The sequence below is a fragment of the Sebastes umbrosus genome, chromosome 18 (assembly GCF_015220745.1).
Source record: "Sebastes umbrosus isolate fSebUmb1 chromosome 18, fSebUmb1.pri, whole genome shotgun sequence".
Taxonomy (NCBI): domain Eukaryota; kingdom Metazoa; phylum Chordata; class Actinopteri; order Perciformes; family Sebastidae; genus Sebastes; species Sebastes umbrosus.
This window is the reverse complement of record NC_051286.1, coordinates 19440603-19455458: the sequence shown is the minus strand read 5'-3', so window position 1 is coordinate 19455458 and position 14856 is coordinate 19440603. Positions and strand designations below refer to the sequence as shown.

At 40.1% G+C, this 14856-nt stretch overlaps 1 protein-coding gene across 3 annotated transcripts in view; it reads left to right on the top strand.

The window, feature by feature from the left end:
* LOC119476826 (1-phosphatidylinositol 4,5-bisphosphate phosphodiesterase beta-1) overlaps positions 1-14856 on the top strand; it is a 141703-nt gene that overhangs the window by 36686 nt on the left and 90161 nt on the right. For all 3 annotated transcript variants that reach the window (XR_005204115.1, XM_037750379.1, XM_037750378.1), the window contains exon 3: positions 1954-2022. Coding sequence is in view for 2 of the 3 variants with exons in the window: in XM_037750379.1 (XP_037606307.1) it covers positions 1954-2022 (69 nt within the window). In the remaining variant the exon portion in view is untranslated. The remainder of the gene's footprint in view (positions 1-1953; positions 2023-14856) is intronic.

Below are 14856 nucleotides of genomic sequence, written 5' to 3'. Positions count from 1 at the left end.
CAAGCCCCCGTCACTCCTTGTGTCCCAAGATAATGCTGAGTGGACACACACAGTTCACTCTGGTTAATTTTCCACCTCATGTCCTGGCTCCCTCTCAGAGAGATGGAGAGAGCGATAATCCAGACTGATAAAGGGATGTGGTGACTGAAGGAAGGTAGCAGCAGGGGCCCTCTGTAGGATTGTATTTTATGTGTATTCACTACTAACCATATTACTGGCTCTTTTAAGGGACAATAAGCTTGCAAATAAGCTTGGAACAGTTGGTCGATGGATTGGTGGATACATATGGAGGATGGAACCTGCCAAAATAAAAAAATAATAAATAAATGACTCGATGAATAAATAAATAAATAAATATGCCAATAAATGTACCAAAAAAAATAAAAAATAAATGTAGGCATTAATTAACTGATCAAATGTGACATAAATTGATATTTCTGTTTTAATTTGCTTCTTTATTTATTCACCTTTGTATTAATTCCCCTATCTATCTACTCTTCTATTTCATTTTCCCTTTATTTATTTATTTATTTTTAATAACTTTTAACTTTTAAATTTATTTTTTTATTTAATTTTAATTTGTTTTATTTTTTTATTTTTGCATGGATCGACTATATGCTAGCTAATGAATACAAAATAAATGCAAAAATAAATAAACAAAAGGGAAAATTAAATAAAAGAATAGATAAATAGGGGAATTAATACAAAATAAATAAGCAATTAAAACAGAAATATAAATTGATGTCACATTTCATCAATTAATTAATGCCAACATTTATTTGTAATATTATTTTGGTACATTTATTGGCAAATTTATTCATTTATCGAGACATTTAATTATTTATTTATTCATTTTTGATTTTGGCAGGTTCCGTCCTCCATAGATGCATGGACAGACGGAGGAGTTGATGGATGCATATCTTTGATGTATGTCCACTTATAGATGGACACAGATTACCTTTCCTGAACTTGGAACGCTGGAGGGGGAGCTATTCAGATCACTAACAGGAAGTTCTTCTGAGTCGCATGTTTTGACTTTGATTAAAAAAAGAAAAGGAAGGAAAGTTCAATGCTTCGCACTAAGTCGTAAGAAGCTTTCCCTATGCGCATCGCTTCATGGTGTCAATATTTCAGAGCTCTTACTTTGTATTCCGTCCAACTTTTCTTCTGCATCACAACAGTGTGACGTGAAATATTGGAGCTGTAAGATGGAACAAGAAGCTCCGACTTGTCTTCCCACACTGCCATATCAATAATGAATCAACGGCGGAGCCAAGGCTTCCACTTACTGAAAATGATGTTACACAGAGCCTTACTTAACTTTTTGGTTAAATCATGATGTTGCTGTTCGTGGTGTTTTCAAACCTGTCTTCATTAGGGCGCCGTGTTTGTATCTTTGCCAGTTGACTACCACTCACACAGCTGACTCCAGCCAAGCCGTGACAAGGTGTTATGGCAGAGCAGCCCAACATTGTGTATTCTGTGGAGCGTTTTGCATCCAACCAGTTTTTTTCCTTGCCAGCAGTGATTCCAATGGTGTGTTGCAGCAGCTGAGCATATTGTCTGTCATGAAACACAATCTTGCACCTTTTTTCTTTGTTTTCTGGCATGTCACACCAGTCCCATAGCAAAACTTGTGTGTGCTCATTTGGCCGCATCATCAGTCAGCATGGGAACTTTACACCTTTACACCACAACACTACAATAACACTTCTGCAGGGCAACGTGCCATTAGGGTGTGTCCCTAAACACCTGTGGTTGTTCAAAAACACACACACAAACACGCAAGGCCCTCAGCCACAGGTGGCAGGTTTGGAAATCGAAAGCGCTGAAATGTTTCCTTCGCCTTTCGATCCCAAACAGCTCCCATGGGCACAGAATGTCTTTGAAACCTTTGAATAACCACTTGGTTGACATTGATACTGACTTCGCTGTGCTTCATCTTGTTTACAGGATACGGATCTACTGGATATAGCGTACATAAAGGATGCCCGAAATGGAAAGTGCACCAAAACGCCAAAGGTAAGCTCGCAATTAACTGATTTGGGTTGCTTGCCCAGACCCCACGTACTTGTATATACAGTACATATGAAAACATATTCATTTAGATGCCTTATGGATGCTTTTATGCGCCGGCAATAGTTGGCGATAGTTGTTTTCGGGTCGTCCGTCCGTCTATGCGTCCGTCCCATTCTAGTGAACGCGATATCTCAGGAGCGTCTAGAGGGAAGTTCTTAAAATTTGGCATAAATGTCCACTAAGGATGAGCTAATTTGATTTTGGTGGTCAAAGGTCAAAGGTCAAGGTCACTCTGACCTCACATCCATCCCATTCTCGTGATATCTCAGGAACGCCTTGAGCTAATTTCTTCAAATTTGGCACAATTGTCCACTTGGACTCAAGGTTGAACTGATTAGATTTTGGTGGTCAAAGGTCAAGGTCACTTTGACCTCACAAAACACATTTTTGGCCACAACTCATCATGACAATTTCACACACTGTCTAATAGCATAAAATGATGAAGTGATGGTTGGCGGAGGCATACAACCGCGAGGCAACAATTTTACATATTGAATCAAGAACAATAGTTTCAATATTGTTCTTGTTTTCGTCTGTTGAGGCTCTGGGAACACAATGAGCAGTGTACTGAAAGGACAGAGGAGGGCTTTTATTTTGGGTGATGATGTGCTTTGTAAGTGTTTATTTTTGCACAGAAATGAAAGCCATGAGTGGGTGTGAGCCCGATCATGAATCAGACACTGTCTGCATCCATCTAGCTGTGAACTCTGTTACGGATAGAATTGAAACTCGTTGAAGTGCTTGTTGTAATGGTTGACATTTAAGCATGACACTTGTACGTTCAGTTATGGGTATATTTGTTTGTATGGTAGGTGTAGGTAATGTAATTGTGTCTCATATGACCTTCAGATGGTCATATTTTGCATTGATGTGACTTGTGATTGATATGTGTTCTGTGCGGCTGTTATGGATGGAGTTCACAATTCTTCTGCTCATATTTAGGACAGTTTTTAGACAGTGACGTGAAGACAAAAGAGAGGAAGTGAAGATCAAATGACACTCAGGATTGACAATTTGAATACAAATCCACGCAGCACATGGATGGTTTCCAGGGCATCCAAATTGCTATTTCACAGCTAATTAAAAGGCTTTTCATTGTGAGCGATGAGAGAGGAATTTGTACACATATTTTTTTAATCTGGCACGCTGTGACTGTCAATGAATTTGGCACATTCTGGTGCAGCTACAAAGCCAAATTCAGTTCTCGCAGTTAATTTCCCACTTGCCCAGCGATAATTAGAACAATAACCCGCGTTCTTTTCCACTTTCGTATTATATATCCCCGCTTAATGACTCAATTTCATATATCTGTTGGATCTATTTAGTCTTGTGATGAGCTGCTGTTTCATAGCAGCGGCAGTCTTCATCGTTTTGACTCGGTGCAGCAGGGGAAGCGAGTGGGGGTCGCGCACTGCTGCTCCGTCTGGGGAGTGAGTAATGATGGAATGAGTACAATAACACAGAGAGGATTCATGCATTTCTAAACAGCTTACAGAGTGATGCTACCCAGGGAGGAGACATGACCACGTGACAGGTAAGATGGTCGAAGCATTGGAAATCCATTACTGGGTGATGGAGCGGTGATGCACCCTGGGCATTGTAATGGGAGCACCAGTGAGACACAGTGTCTGAAGAGTTGATGGGATGAGGAGAGGAAGGGAGGAGAGGGGAGAGGTAGGCTAGGGAGGGGTGGGAGTGATGAAGAGACTGTGGGGATGAGAGGAAGGAAAGCAGAGAGAGGAGAGGGAAAAGCAAGGGGAGCTTTTTATGTAAGGTCTGCAGAAGGCGAGGGAAAGGACGAGAGGAAGGACACAGAGATGATGGGAGGTCAGAGGAAGACGTCACGCGAGAAGCACAGATAATACCGGACAGCAGTTGCTCTAAGTGGACAGCACTATTCACGGCTTGCTTCTCAAGCATTTCTCCTTCCCACGTTTTAAGGATCCTGTCAGAATGGTGAAGGTTTTTTTGCAAGGATGCTGCACAAAATGATGAAAGAATGTTTTTTTTTTTCTCCAGTCAAACAAAGAGCTTGTTGAAAATGATGGTGTTGGTTATGCAGAACACATAATACTGATTTAGACAGGTACAGAAATCAGAATGAGTTTACAATAAACAGCCCGTTTACAGGAAAAGGTGTGTGAATGCGCAAGGCATTTAGCGTGCAATAATAACGCCTTTCTTGCTTTCGGCGTGTCATTTGTACGCCATTTAGTCTGTACTGACTGCAATGTAAACGCATCCACGTAAATGTGCAACGCTCAGAGTGAGTGACCACATGTTTTTTACTGACATTTGTACTGACATCCTTACTTCTGTTACGTTGTTTCCGTACGTATTGTACTTGGTTTATGTACATATTTTGAGCCCAACCATGATGTTTTTCTTAAACCTATATAAGGGGTTTTGTTGCAGGCGGTACCATAGTTTTGCGTGGCGTACAAATGACACGCGAAAAGCCTAAAATGCGTCTTCATGACACACGGAATGTCCTTATAATGTTGTGCTATTTATCCGCCTTCCCATGAGATCGGGTTGGAATAAAAGACACATATGAGTAGGAGTGTAAGCAAATATAGAAAAAACTAAATATCGCATTACTATGTTTCGTGATATTGTATTGATTCTCAAAAACACTATTGATTTCTAATTAATAGTTAACATGCAAAGATTAACTCAGTCAATAATACTTTATTTAATTTGCAAAGAGATGCGCCCTCTCAGTGTATGTGCCCTCTTAAAGTAGTGCTATTATGTTGGATGTTACAGGGACTGTGATCAATGCAAATGTAGATCCCCACTGTTCTGACTGCATAAAAAGAGTCAACTTTTTTTATTCAGATTTTATGCATATGGTTGTGTGTTCTATATACTACAACAATAGTATCTAAAATCATCATGATACGTATTGTATCGCCAGATTCTTGCCAATACACAGTCCTACATATGAAACAAGAGTCATGTGACCGAGTACCATACAGTATATGTGCTCAAAAATACACCATAATGACATTTAAACATTTAAAACAAATTTGAATCAACTCTGGTTAAAAATACTAACCTTGCTGGATTCTCGTGATGTCACGAGATCAGTTATATCAGAACTGGAGAGTTTTTCTTCACTAATAGAGGAGCAAAGTATGATGTGTTCGCCTTGATTTAGTTTCGCTGTCGTTAGTTTGATTGACAGATGGTTCATCCAATCACCTGCCAAGTACTTTTTGAAAGTACCTGCCATTTTCCGTACAGTTTCCAATGACAGCTTCTCAGATGGTTCTGAGTAAGGAACCATCTCACAGGGTCAGGTTATAAAAATGCTGCCTTCCAATGAAAATGATTGAAACTGATGATTAGGGATGTATCAGTGCTCTCTATCCATGCTTGTATCTATGAGAGGTTAAATGAGGAGGATGCGGATCGAAAGACAAAATCCTTTTTTCCTGTCAACATTTCACGTTCAAACTTAATACTCTGCAAGTCATACTGCACATAGAACTCCTATTTTTTACACTCTTGTTGTTGTGTTTGTTAGTTTTATATTGATATGCTCTTTCCTCTTTAAAGCTTGCACCGCTCTCTTCTGCTCTCGCTCAAGAGCTCCCTTGGCAGCGTTCATTCATTCATGCAAATTGCTGGAAACCAACACACTCGCCAAAATGAGACGAGATGCTGAACTGGTGATGACATGTCGGTTAAAAAGCTTCAGAAGTGCTTTTATTGTGCCACTCAAGAGTCCCGCGTCTCAGCCCAATATTGTCAGACTCCGATGCAATCATCCTCAACAGACTGGCTCGAAATGAGCTCCAGATGGAAAGGCTGTTTTGGCTCGCCTCCCTTTTGAGCTCTCGTTTCTACTACGGCTCAAGTTACTTCGTATTGTCTTTGAGCGCCATCGGATTTTCTGTCTGAAGGTCATTAAGGTTTTTTAGCACGCTGCCGTGTTCGCCGGCTCATCGCAGTGCGCGGGCGGCGTGTCTGCCCTCTGATGAACTTATGCCACCCTGCCCACGGGCTCCAGCTACTCAGATATGATTCATCGCCGTGAAGACTCACTCACACAAAACACTAATTCATTTTGTAGAGAGGAACACTTACAACTGTATAAACAAACACACTTGTGCCGAGTAGAACAGCAAAGCACGATAAAAACAGTACACTTTGTTCTACCGTGCTCAGGATGATGGTGCTAATTAGCATGTGTCCTCCCCATCATAATGAAGGCTGATTAAATTGGCCGCTTGTCAGAATGACAAGAAGCAACCGTTGTTTGACGGGTGGCTCCAGAAATAAATCACACACCCTTAGGTCTGGTGAGCAAAGCTCAGCACTAATAGTCATCCACTTCATATACCCACAAATAGCTGGCAGATTTGCCATGTTCACCTCAGAGCATAAAGGACATGAAGCTAAAAAAAAAGCATTAGCTGTTGCCTTTAGATCTGTATGGTTCTTTTCACATGCATGGTCATCAGGGAGTATTCAAACTGTGGTGGCAAGGAAGTAAGTTATCTCTTTCATTTTGGCAGTGGCAATTGCAACTCTGTCATCCGCTGGATGAATTTGTTTTTTATTTAATCTTGTCTACATCAAGAATTTTGTGTTATTCAGTAGTATTTTGCTCAAATTGTTAGTTTCAAAAAGCCAATATTGCTTCTTGAAATGTAAGTTGTAAGGCAAAGAATGGAACAACAGCATCCCTATCTACTTTACGGTCTTAAATATGACAAAGGTTTAATTAATTGAGAGGCAGCCTCATGCAGAAAGCCTTATATGAACACATTTTCTCTTATTTTTGTTCATATTCACGATTTGTTCTTATTTTGTTAGTCCCTATTGATTCTTGGGATTCACCATTGTTATTTTTGCTCATCCCTTAGGTAAGAGGAAATTTTACGAGTGCTCAAGAGCACTCTTACCAAGATAAGAAAGCTACATCTTGTTTTGCCTATAGTCTATAGGGGCGTTGCCTATGCCAATATCTGTCCTTATATAGTATCTAGGGGGCGTTACCTATGCTAATACCTGTCCTTATATAGTGTTTATTGGGTGTTACCTATGCAACAGATAATAATATAATAATATGATACAAACCTAATAAGTATTCAACTGATCTGTGGAGACACATGTAGTGGAGATTATTCATTTCAGAATTACCTGACGTTTCATGGACGTTGGCCTTCCATTGGTATTTGTTAGCCACCGTAATACTGTCTAAATAATAAAACTCCAGTTTATTTTAAAACGTTTAAAGGGAAAGTCTGAAAGAAAGAAAAATAGTCCTATTTCTAGTTAAATAAAACATGGACAGTAACACGGCGCCAAACAGTGCTCAAGTTCCTGATGATGATGATGATGATGATGATATAACTTTATTGTTAGATCAAGTCTGAAATTGTTCTTGCATCTCAGCAGCTCCATTTGCAACATCAACACAGACAAAAAATTTAAGAGAGGAAACAAGGACACATACATTTAAACATTTATATTCAAGACCCTTCAGCGTACATTTCATCTGCGATGAGGCTCCACATTTAATTTTAGGATTGACTAGTTCACAAAGGAGTACTTCAGTCTAACCTTATTAAATCCTGGAACCCAGTATCTCTGATTTGATGGCATCAATTTGTATTCACTGTTCAGGTCGTGGTTGGGGTCAGAGACGATGTTGTTAGCCAGCCATAGTACGTTATTATGGTAGGCTGGTTCATAGAGTTTCTCAGCAGATTTTCATTTGATGAAGCAGTTTTGATCAAATGAAAATCTGCTCAAAGATTGTATCCAAAGTCACTTCACTGGAGGGAGAAAAAAACAAAACAAAAAGAAAGAAAATTCATACACTTGGGAATAAAATGGGATGTGTCAAAGCTGTACCCAACCCCACTGTTCCAAACCATCCCTTCATATTGTCTCTTTATTAAATCAGCAGATTAGCTTGTTCTTGCACAGCGTGTTCCCACCCCTCAGCACCAGCCAAACAACTAAAGCCAATCACATCTACAATCTCTCGTGTACACTTTACCGTGCAGCTAACTTCGGAATAACTGCGATCTACTTCACTCTGCCTCCTTTTCACGCTGTGAAGGGCATCATTGCCAGGCCGTCCCTCTGCTTTCTGGAACTGTTCTTCAGTCTGAATTGTTCTTTCCTCGCAGAAACTGGCAAGAGGAAAATGTAATCAGCATCTCACCATGCTGCTTACAGTAGGTGTCTGACAGATGAAATTACATGCTTTCTCTCCGTCTCTCTGACAACCGAACGGATGTCTGTCTGAGAAATGTCCTGCTTGTGCTCAGGGTTGTAACATACATCTTGAAAATGGAAAACCTTAATGATTTAGTGTTCTGTACCGCAGACTTCGTTCTCAGATCTTCCCATCTTTTATAATGGGAGTAAGAAATCAAGAGCACAGCTGCTGTTACACTGCGGGAGGGCAGAATGTGGTCTGATAATTTAGATATCTTTATCTTACCCACAGCCTGAGTCTGCCATGTGGTAGGTGAATTATTTCCCTGTGTGTGTTAAACAAGACATGAGGATCACACAGCTCATCCTTCCCACGACACACAGGATCAGACTGAGGTGCTGCTGACTGACTGAGTGTAGCAGACGGCTGCACAGACCCTCATATGCTCACACACAGGCAGAGGATTGTTCTCAAAATAACATTTTCTGGTTGCAGAATTGGTGAATTTCACGCGCACAGAGGCATGCTTGCTTGTGGTGGTAAAAATAATTACAATTAACTGAGAGGGGAACAAATTGATTTCTGGGGTCTTGTCAAACGGGATAGTTTACAATGGTGGACCGTCTTGAGTGACGCAGCCACTGCTATCAGCCGAGAAACACATGGAAATCACTCACAACTCCAAAACAAACTGGGAAACAAACATAATCATGCTGCTACGATATGCAGTTAAATCATAGACTGTATATAAGAAGTGGACATAGTCACCGTGACGTCACCGTTTTGAAGCCTCGAGTTCGGCATTTCGGCCGTCCTCATCTTGGTTATTGACCATCGCCAACCAGAAGTCTCACAACAGGGTGGAACTAAGTACAACCAAACGCTGAATAAGACATTTTTATGCAACCAAAAAGGTTATATTTATCTTTGATGAACTGGAAACACATTGTGAAAGTGTTAAACATGTTAAATATGAAAAAAAGGCTTTAGGTTTCTCTTTTGGTTTCCTTTGTTCCTTGTCGTCTTTTTTATAGTGAATAAAAATGTAATGAACGGATTGGTGTTGGCAGCAGAATCAAGGCTACAATATTAATTTCCTCCAGAGCTATTTGTTCCTTCAGACTTTCCTTTTATTGTGAGGTGAGAGGAAGTGGCCGCCAGCTCTGTTACAGTGTAAGCTTGCAGCAGAGAGGACTGCTGCTAAATACAGGGTATGTGTCCCCAGCAGTGTAACAGGATCTGGGAGAGGCCAGCAGGCCATTATCACCACCGCTCTGTCTGGCCAACAAAGTCGGCTAAAGCTCCATCTCCCACAGCAGTAAGTGCTAAACAGCTCCTCCGAGTACGCAGCAAGCTACTGTGGGGTTTAGATTCGCCCTTATCCAATGCACATTCAGAGCGGCTGTGTTATGACAGTGTTTAAGGCAGCGACTACAGAGTTTAGACAGTAAACATGAAACTGTTCATACGGCATCAATGTCCTGGTATTTATTTTTGGAAATGTGGAGGAGTGCCCTGCCAAATTCTTTTTCTTTTCTTTATAAGTTACATATCAGAAAACAGACCCAGATCCTGGGTGGACTGCACCCCGAAAACATTTTATGTATCACTTAAAGCTTAAACAAATATGAAAATAAATTTTAAAATAAACAGGTTCTTTAAATGTAATAGTACAAGCGAGGAAATGCTTATTTTTAATCTACTCTCTGGTGCTCGAAGGCTCTTGCTGTGGCAGTGTTTATTTCCATCATGTGTGCTGTCTGGTGTGTATCGATAAAGGACGGGGTCACACTGTGTGCTCCAGCTGCAACAATCACAGCCCTTCAAATCTATCGATGGAAGAGTGGGCAAGGCCTTTGTCTGACCCTGGACACAGCTACACTCCCGCATGACAAGATGAATAGCTGACAAAGCATGGAAATATTAGGTAACATGAGTTCAGTGCACTGGGTTACCTCCGGGGTCTGAACAGTGAAGCCAATGCGGATGTGCCTTAATTTTGCATTCTTTCTAACAGCCAGCAGGGGGCGACTCCTCTGGTTGCAGAAAGAAGTCTGATTGTATAGAAGTCTATGAGAAAATGAGTCTACTTCTCACTTGATTTATTACCTCAGTAAACATTTTAAACATGAGTTTATGGTCTCAATCGCTAATTTCAAGTCTTCTTCAATACAGCATGATGTTCATTTAGTAAATTATGGTCCCATTTAGAGTCAAATAGACGATAAAGCAGGGTATACTTTAGGGCGTGGCTACCTTGTGATTAACAGGTCGCTGCTATGGCGTTGTTCGGTCTTGGTGTTGCCATGGTTTTGTTTAACAACAGTGTGTTTTTAGTTCATGAAAGTTACCTATACTATAATCAAGACGTCATTGTCTGAAATGCCAAACTGAAGGCTTCAAAACGGCAGTCCACAAACCAATGAGTGGCGTCACGGTGACTACATCCACTTCTTATATACAGTATATGGTTCAGTGACAGTGCATGGTGTGCTTGGTATACTGTGGGCTATAATTAACACTGTATACTGTCAGTGTCTGCAGCTGTAACCAAATGAGTGACAGTCGGTTAAGATATATACGATCTCTGCTGATAGTATGCAGGTGCATCTGCTGGTGGTGGCATATTGTACATTGCGATGCCCAACATTTATAGCAAATCCAGTTGAGCCATGTATCAATTTATCACACAACCATTGATTTATTCCTGTGTCTGTAGTATGATCATATCTGTGCTATGTAGAGGTGTCAGTATGTTTCAATGATTTGTGCATGAGCCTGTTTGTTGCAGACGCAACAGAGTAATATATATGCAAACAACCATGGTCTCACCCTCCATCCCAGAGAGGCAGATTGTAATTCAAACCCCTGGTCTTACCTGCTGCACAACTCCACAGTCTCTTGTAGTCAAAGAGGAATAATAGTTGATCCCTGCTTACAGGTAGACATAGAGGGATCAGTGCTATGAGATTCAGTTAGATGGATGTTGGAAGCACATCTTGCTCTCAGTGATGAGGCTGTAGATAAGTGTCACACGGCAGTGTGTTGAAATAGTGGACTTGAAACCATTTAGTGTTTTGCAGCATTATTAATGATCAAATCCTTAAGAACGGCAATGGTGCAAACGAGCACTGATGGTTTGAGCGATGAGCAGCTGAATGTAAAAGGAAAGTTTAGGGGGGACAATCAATGATAATGAGTCTCTGCGAAGGCCTTTGTTAGAAAGGCTGAGAGATAGATAGAGAGAGTGTGTGTATGTGTGTGTGTTCAAGAGAGAAATACAGAGATTGAAAGCATAATATCTCCGGATTTTGCACTAGTAGCACAGAGATGAAATGTCCTATATGGTGCAGGCATTAAACTAGAATTGAAACAGTTAGTAGTGTCACAACTTTACATTTTAAATACCAAATATACTATTTTTTTTAATCTTGTATAATCATGAATAGGAGTGGGTATCTTCTGACATTTTGCCCAACATGCCTAAAATAGAATATAGTGGAAAATTTGCAAAATATTGAATTAAACCTGGAACAATCTGATCAAAGATAAAGTCAACACGATTACAAATCAAGAAAACCAGTAAGTATTCACATTTTAGAGGTCGGCACCAGTGGATCTTTGCTCAAAGAAATTACTTTAAGGAGTAATCGATTATCAAAATGACCGATTTATTGATCAATCAGCTGTCTTTTACAGTTTTTTATTAATTTGTGCTATGGACACATTTCAGTCTATGCCAAAATAAGCATTGAGGTTTACTACCAAGCTTTAGCTATGAATCAATTGGTAGCTATTGTTTCTATTTCAAAGCTTTAAATACATGACATCAAGACTTTCTGAAATGTCTATGCTGAAAATGAATGTGACACTTTTGCAGTTGCTTGTTGTAAAAGAGCGAGGAGCTCTGTCGCAATGCTCATGGGGTATAGTAGAATAATTAAAGACAATTATTGAGTGAAAAAGGGAGCGATTTGTACAGTATGTGGTACATGTGAATGAACAAACAGAAGTGTGGCACGTCCTTCCTCCCCAGCGGGCTCGGAGACGTTTTAGTGCACAGAGGCATGAAACTGTCTGTCAGTTGACGGCGTCTGGAGAGAGAACTCCCACACGCTCCCATTTTAGACATGATTCACGCACACATACACATGACAAGCAAGCACACACGGCATCATACTCATCATGGCACTTTGTGTTCACTGAAATAAACATGCCATCACGCTATCCAAGCATGTATCGTCCCCCCTCCCATGTTTGACTCTCTCTCTCTCTCGCTCTCTGGCAGTTCAGTCAATTTAGTCGGTGCCAATATGTGGAGAAGAGATTGGATACCAATACCGTCGCTCCTAACTATCCTTTTCATCAGGGGGGGATTGGCCGCATGGCTACTCACAGCTTGCAGTAAGAGGTGATTAAAGTAAACGGGTATATGGACTCATTGATTTTCATAAAAGAAACAGCAGCTCCATTTGTCATCAGTCAAAGACAAGCGATTGATCAGGGTCACGCATTGATGCAACCTCCAGGCAAGCAGCAGTAGGGAATAGGAAAGGTGCGGCAGAGTAAATGAAAAAAACAAAACAACGCAAAGAGAAGGTTAGCACGATGGACCCTGATGGGTTTGATTCTTCAGTCGATTACTTAGGTGATCCCTGCACACAGATGAATCCCCCCGATGTGAATCTCATTACCGCTCATGGAGGAATCGAAGGTGATGCTCACTCTCAGAAACCACTCCTGTTCCCAGCTAACGTACGTGAGAGCCGAGCTGCTGGACCAGGAAGAATGACTGAATGAATGAACAGATGAAATAGAGACTGTGACGATGAACAGAGCGGCCTGTGTCAGCACAGAGGGAGAGTTATACCCAAGTGGGTCCAGAGATGACTATCTTGGTCAGAAGGTTAGCAGGAGCACAATGGTGCACCTGTGCAGGTGAAAATCCCACATTTAGTAGAACCCAGCTGGAATGTCTCAAACAATTTACGAAGGAAAAGAGAGTTCTTCCTTTTTCTTTGTATTATTTCAGCTTGGTAATGAAAAGGGCAAAAGAGGGAACAGGTGACTCTGGTAGTCTGCTTTATGGATCAGCCAAAACAAATAAGAATCATTTTTCACCCTAAGCTTCACAAACAAGTTGTAACATCCAATAATATAAGGCATTCACAGTGTTGTATTTGTTTTAGTTAACCCCGTTATTGATTTAGGTTAAGTCAACTCTGTGTGCTGCACATTGTATCAACGAAATTCAAACAGAAGACCATTGGTTAGATGCAATCATAAGGTCTCATTAAATTACAAAGTAATTCAGACACAGCAACAGGGGAGGAAGACAAAAACAAAAGCAACAGTTGATAAAAAACAATGGCAAGTATTGCAAATAAATGATCTAAAAATTGACAAAAACGTTATGTTTTCATAGAAATATAAAGGTTGCATTGATGGAGGTTTGATCTGTATCACTGGAAGGAGAAATTATATCACAACTGAGCAACCAGCAGCTTCACTGGAAGTCAGAAAGTCCTGAAAAGAACAAAATACTGAGAACTATAACATGGAAACAATTGAATTACTGGACTGTTGGCTCGTGATGAGCTTCTTCTTTACTGTGCTGGTGTCAGTCTATTCCAGTGGAACTTGGAACACATCTCCAAGTCACTTGATGCCCGCAGTGAAATCAGATGTGACATTTTGTTAACCCAGCAAAGGTCGTCCTAGTGGAACTGAACCTGATCGAATAAGTCTGTCGGCGTTTTGGTTGGTGAAGAAAAATGGGTGTTAACACAGGCACCCATTTGTCTTTCATTTTAGCTCCTACAGGCAGGGGAAGGCCAGGCCACACTTATAGACTAGATAGATGGATGTGTCCCCACATCCCTGTCAGATAAGCTCAAGTACCCTTTCACCAACACCACATGTCATGGTCCACATGTGTTCATTTTAAATGATTTTAGAAGTGGATATTGTTGTTATATGTTTTTCATATAATTGAAGTGTCAATGTTTAGGTCAGTTTGGTCAAGTTTGCATTCCTACTGGTACCACTTGTGACAGAAACTGGATCTTCCAACCATTACTTTTAGCTAATTATTTCAACTATTCATCCAATACTTTTAGCTGATTGTTTCAACCATTTATCCATTATTTTTAGCTAATTATTTCAACTATTTATCTATTACTTTTAGCTAAATATTTCAACCATTTATCCATTACTTTTGGCTAATTATTTCAAGTATTTATCCATTATTTTTTAGCTAATTATTTCAACCATTTATCCATTATTTTTAGCTAATTGTTTCAACTATTTATCCATTACTTTTGGCTAATTATTTCAACTATTTATCCATTATTTTTTAGCTAATTATTTCAACCATTTATCCATTATTTTTAGCTAATTGTTTCAACTATTTATCCATTACTTTTGGCTAATTGTTTCAACTATTTATCCATTATTTTTAGCTAATTATTTCAACTGTATATTCATTACTTTTAGTTCATATTTCAACCACTCATCAATTACTTCTAGCTAACTCCAACTGTTTCTCCATTAAGTTTAGGTAATTATGGCAACTGTATTCGTTACCTTTAGCT